Source organism: Phalacrocorax aristotelis, chromosome 12, assembly GCF_949628215.1.
Source record: "Phalacrocorax aristotelis chromosome 12, bGulAri2.1, whole genome shotgun sequence".
Taxonomy (NCBI): domain Eukaryota; kingdom Metazoa; phylum Chordata; class Aves; order Suliformes; family Phalacrocoracidae; genus Phalacrocorax; species Phalacrocorax aristotelis.
In genome coordinates, this window is record NC_134287.1 from 16,583,016 (window position 1) to 16,589,015 (window position 6,000).

The following is a 6,000-nucleotide window of genomic DNA, read 5'->3' on the forward strand; positions in this document are numbered from 1 at the left end:
ATAAAATAAAATCAGAAAACCTGCCAAACTGATGCTTGGGTATTTCTTAGGGGCCCAAGCAGCAGGGAAAAACAAACTCCTGGGAGTTGTAACATGGCAATATAATAATTAAAAAAAAAAAGGTAGTTCAGTAGCTAGTTCAGATTCATGGATTATGCAAGTTTGTGGGTGTCCAGACTCAACAATTAACACTGGGTCCTCACATGAAGGAGAACAAGCTTTGGCCAAGACTGGTAGTTTTTGAAATACTCCTTCCCAGCAGATTTATTAATTTTACAAGTCTCAGGTGGGACCAGCAGCTTCCTTGGCCTAAAAGCTGATGCAATTCCCTCTGCCCTCAATTGCAGTTAGGCTCCCAGGCAACTTTTTTGGATCCATATTACAGTTCCCCCTCTAGCAGGCACAATAATACTCCTTTTCCAGATAAGAATCAACACAGGGAAGAATAGGAGGCATTTAAATTAGAGTTCCCTGTCACTCCCTGATTTTCCTCCTGAGCTGCCCAACTGCACCCTCTTGCGCAAGCCACTCAGCATGCCTTCACAGATACAGAAGAGTTTTAATCTCTCTCTTTTGATGGAGGATATCTGAACTAACCACACATGGCCAAGTTCCAGAAGCAACCACGGTAGAAGGGTTAGCACCTTCCCATCAAAGATGTACTCACAGGACTACCTTGCTGGCTTGTCACACCACCACAGCTTCACAGCAGCCACCCAGAACAAAGCCCTCAGTAAGTAACAGCACCAGGTACATTTCATATCAAAACTATGCAGTCCAGGAAATCCACATGTGGGTCTGGGCCATATGGAAGAGAATAAAGATAGTTCCCACCCCAAACAATCCAGTTTAGACACTGCACTGAAAAGAAATATTTCGAGTAGGGCTGCATTTTAAACACACGTGTAAATGTAGATTCACTGCTGGGCTTGAGGAGCAACATCTCTGAAATGTTATTTTCACAAAGGGCTGAAAGGAGCTGGCTAAGTCACTTTTGGCAGCATTAGGAAGAACAATTCTAGGGAAATAGAGGCAAAAGAGTTAACAGTTATCTTCAGAAAAGAAGACAAAGAGGACACAAATAGAGAGAGGTGTGAGACAAGGAAGTGTTTGAACACTATCTGTAAGAGCAGGCATTACAGATTCCTGTTGTGTGCCTTTTTAGGGTATTTCAGCCAGAAACCTTGCTTAGTGAAGAATGTTAGTGCAGTACTCCTAAGCCCCTCTTCACCCAACTAGTCATTGGTTTGCTTTTGCCTCATAACTGTTACAGAAATGGATCTAGTTAAGACAGCATGTGTCTGATTAGCAAACAGGTCACCACCACCAAGTGCTGCAGGATGCTATCCCAGCACTCCAATCTGCAATCTGAAGGTCCGACACCGTTTGCTAACAGGTTGGTAAGGTTACGGGTCTGGGTATACAGCTACCAGAATGTAAATTAACATGTCCAGCAAGTCAGCTCCACGATGTAAAAGCATCCTTGCAGTCAGGAACAGCACAGCACCTGCCTGGCAGTAAATTCATCCCTTGTTCCTCTGTCTTGCAATGACTTGCTTGACTTCTCATCCCTTATGGAGCCCAGGCTCTGGGCAGATGTTCTCAGGATCAGCTTCCACGTAATAGCTTTATCATTCATGTTTACACTCAGCAGCAAAATTCGAGCATTTGTATTTCACTGTTACCCCAAAAAAGGTGGGTCTCCACAGAAGTACTCTGTTCCACAGAAAACATTAAACTGAAGTCAGGATAAAAATTAGACCAAGCCTTGATTTAAGAGTTCAATGTATAATTGCACCCGCATACTCAAAACATTTACTATGTTCACATATAAAAAACATCCTTCTTTCAAAAGCAGAGCTAAAAAAGCAGGGGACAGAGCAGATGGGAAACCCAACCTACTGTCAAGTAAGCAGACATCAGGCTGACAATTATCTGTCATTTACTCCAACTCTAAAAATCAAAGAAAGCAGCTAGGCATCTTTCAGATGCTTTATTTCATCTCACAAAAAGAAATATGCTGGCATTACTGCTTAATTAGCAATGCACCCTACAATCCTAAAATATTTTGTCGAAGTGTACAAACTCTTCAAGCAGACGCGTGAGACTAATCTACAGACTTGTAGATATGACTGTGGCTCTACACTTTCTTTTTTCTCAGCCATCACGCGTATGTTTATGCAATAGGTTTTGCTATACCCCTTGCATGACACATCCTAGCACACATTAGCAACTTTATGAGTCTGCCCTGTAGCTGCTTTTAATTCCATCCTATTTTTATTACTTGTTTCTCAGACTGCATTAAGACTTGTTAGTAAAAGTAATGTTGAACTTTTTCTTCATCAGACAATTTGCCTATGCAGCAACGCACACACACTGCACTGAACTACATTATGCAACAGGGCAGTCAATGGATTGAACGGATATGCCAATGCTCACAGCCATGTGTGCCCATCCTAAATGAGACTGGGATCAAATACATTTATAATCATCCCTGCTTGAAAAGGATTTAAAAAAAACAAGTAGTAAAACTCTTCATTTTTTCCACAATTCAGATACGCTGCACTTACTAGTACAGAAGAGTTTCACATAAATTATTAAATGCTCTTACTCTTATTTTCTCCCTTATGGCCTTTGAAAAATATTTTTCATAACACTACTGCTTTATAAACCCATAACTATGACTGAAGCTGTAAATAAAGATTTAGTCATAAGTTTACCACAACATGGAAAATTTTCTTAAGTTGCTTTAATGAGAAGGAAAGCTATTAAATGAACTATGCATTATTATATCTGATTTTAGCTCTCAGTCTCACCAAAATCTCAAGGAAGGAGAATTGGATTTGGCCCCTTTGAAAGATTTTAAAGGGTTTCCATCTAACCGTCTTCCTCCATTATTCCACCAGCTAAATCAGACCAAAAAAGGCCCAAACTGCTTTAGTCTGCAACTATGAACATGAACAAAACCAACACGCTGCAAATAATTACGTATTACAACACAAGAATTGGATTTTTTGATTTCAAGGAAAGAATCAGCAGGGAGACACCTATCTGAACATCAGAGGCACTACAACCTATGATAGGATTGTTGGAAACCATACGTCACCCATGTTTTTGAAGGTCACAGTAGGATAACCTGTCTAAGACTAAGCCTCTGCATAATGCAGCAAGCAAGGCGTGAGCCCTTGCTCATTCAACTGCAAGAAGTTCTTCATGCAGCAGAGAATAGACAACTTTCCTGTCAAGCTTAAGACTGACAATCAGCTTCTCTACACACTTTCTGCCATTGGTAAGACAGAGCAGGCAGGAGGAGATCTAGCACATGCTGCCTCCCTTTTCACTACAGGTTTACACTGAAAGTGACCTTTCTTCCTCTTTCTATACATTAAAATCAAACAGAAGAGATCAAGGGATCCTCTGTCATTAAAATTCCTGTAAAATGAAGAATACTCTGAGTTCATTAGAACTTTTCTACACCTTTGTGTTGGGGATGGCTTTGATGGTATGTGAATATGAACAGAACAAGTCCAGTGAAGTAGTATGGACTGAGAAAGTACCAGAGCTGAGTTTGGATCCTGCCTGTTCTAATCCTGGCTCTGACAGAGGATCACAAGACATTGTGTTGGGATACCAATGCTGAAGAGGCGAAAACAAGAACTTAAAAGCCACATGCTACGCAAAATCATGCACAGCTGCTTCTTTTCCCCCTCAGATATAAACTGTAGATTAGCTGGAAAGTCACGTTCCCATTTGGTGAAGATCCAGCTTGAAAACCATTTTCATTCTGAAACAGAAGGAAAAACTAAGACTCTAAATTTCTGGATTGGGAATTAAAGAGCTTAGTTTAGCAAGTCCAAATGACATTTCAACTGTCTCAAGTGTTTATGAGCCACCCCAAGGTACCTGGAGCCCTGACAAGCAAGGCAGGCAGAGAGCCAGAGAGTTCATGGAGTCTGGGAGCCTCAACTTCAAAGCAGCCAGCCTTGGCAACATGCCTAGAGCCACAAAGCCCAGGCTACCAAAGAAGCAGTGATCGAGAAACCTGAACTTTGAGCTTCTGATCAGCTGTGGAGCTGAGCTGCTGAGGAGCTAGACAGGTGAGCTAACAGTGGGGAAAGGGCAGAAACAAAGAAAAAGGTGCATTTTCCATCAAAATTTCATCACAGTAGTTAGAGAGTTACACTTCCAGAAATAATTTTAACTAGCCAAATCCAAGTTTTCTGACAGCCATTAAAGAAAAGGGCATAATTTGCCCAGAAGCATGACTTCTGGAAATAAAAGCAGAACTGAAATAAACAGCAAAAAAAATCTTCCCTTCCCTCAACCTTAGCTCAACAAAGCAACAGAAAAAGTTGCCATTTCTGTTAAAAACTACATGCAGAAGATGTTTCAGAACTATTGGGGGGGGGGAATACATCTTCTGTTATTCTCAGGAGGCCTTTGCAGGCATACATCCCTTCCAGGATAGCAGAGGCCCCGCACACACCGTTATTCTGCCATGTCAGCAATCGCAAGCACGTTTCAGACTCGTCTTCGGGTTTTTCAGGCAGGAAGAAAAAGCCTTTAGGAAAACACGACCTGCGCTAAAACCTTGAGGAAGAGCGACGGTGCCTCTGTAGAGCCGAAAGCCCTGCCTACACTGGCTCTCCCAGTTCTACAGCCAGATCTACCACGTCACCTCGCCATGACGGGAAAGCAGCAGCAGCCGAGGCCGGGCTGCATGCAAGAAAGATTATTTTCTCCTTCCACGGCGCTCTAACCCGTTAGATTTCGCTCCGAGACGCCTCTGGGTCAAGACCCGCGAAAGGGCCCCGCCGCAGGGCGGGCCTGAGGCGGCCGCAGCGGCGGGCAGCGCCGCGGGGCCGGGGTGTCCCCCCGGAGCCGGGGGCAGGGCGGTCACTCACGGAACTTGGAGGTCGAGGCGTTGATGTTGATGGCGGCGGCGATGGCTCCGGCTCCGGTCCCGGCTGCTCCCTTCCCCGCGGCGCCCCCCGCCTCGCAGCCCCGCAGCAAGCCGTTAGCCTCGGGCCCGGCGGGGAGCTCCGGCCCGGCCGGTGGCCCGGCGGCAGCGGCGCCCCGCAGGAGGCGGTCACCGAGCGGCGGCGCGGCGGGGCCAAGCAGGTGCCGCCCGTAGCCGCCGCCGGCGCCCCAGTTGTTGTGGTTCTGGTCGTCCATCATGGACTCGCAGCCGCCGCCGCCGCCCTCCTCCTCCATGCTCTCCTCCTCCATGGCGGCTGCCGGCGCGGCGGGGAGCGAGGCGGGGCAGGGCGGGGATCACCGCCCGCCGCCCATGGCGGCTGCTCTCCGCCCGGCGGGGCTCGCCGCCCCACGGCCCCGGCCCGCCGTCGCCAGACCAGCCTCCAGCCGCACAGCGCGACACTTTGCGGCAGGGCGGAAAACGGCGGCCGGACCTGGAGCCACCACCGCAGCCGCGGGGCATGCTGGGGAGTGTAGTCCGGCGGGGTCGAGCCGCCATTGGCTGGAGCGCGGAATAGGGTGGGGCCGGAGGCAGGCGTCACGCCCGCTGTGCATTGTGGGGCGGCCCGGGGGGGCAGGGGAGCTTTCCCTTCCCACTTCCTTCTGAGCCCGGTGGCTGGTGTTAACTTGGGCTGGGCGGGGCGGGGGTGCCGGCAGGCCCGGCTGTCCCGTGCGGCGGGGGGCAGAGCGGCAGGACCGACCCCGCCGCGGCCGGGCCCTGCGCGGCCCCCCGGGTCTTGTCGCCGCCTCACCCTGAGGTGGGAGGGAGCTCGGCGGGACCCGGCTGGGAAACGGCCGCGGCCAAATCCCCGTTAGGAAAAATGATCACAAAAATGATCCGAGGGCTGGAGCACCTCTCATGCCAGGACAGGCTGAGAGAGCTGGGGTTGTTCAGCCTGGAGAAGGGAAGGCTGCGGGGAGACCTTGTTGCGGCCTTCCAGTATTTCAAGGGGGACAATAACAAAGATGAGGACAGACTTTTTAAAAGAGCCTATAGCAACAGGGCAAGGGGTAATGGTTTTA

The 6,000-nt window shown here is 48.4% G+C and overlaps 1 protein-coding gene across 4 annotated transcripts in view; it reads right to left on the reverse strand.

The window, feature by feature from the left end:
• The window catches only part of CACUL1 (CDK2 associated cullin domain 1), a 53,781-nt gene extending 48,378 nt beyond the window's left edge, over positions 1-5,403 (reverse strand). The window contains exon 1 of one of the 4 annotated variants that reach the window (XR_012662783.1): positions 4,905-5,403. Coding sequence is in view for 3 of the 4 variants with exons in the window: in XM_075107272.1 (XP_074963373.1) it covers positions 4,905-5,229 (325 nt within the window). In the remaining variant the exon portion in view is untranslated. The remainder of the gene's footprint in view (positions 1-4,904) is intronic. The other 3 variants (XM_075107272.1, XM_075107273.1, XM_075107271.1) reach the window with 3 other exon arrangements.
• Positions 5,404-6,000: the final 597 nt, after the last annotated feature.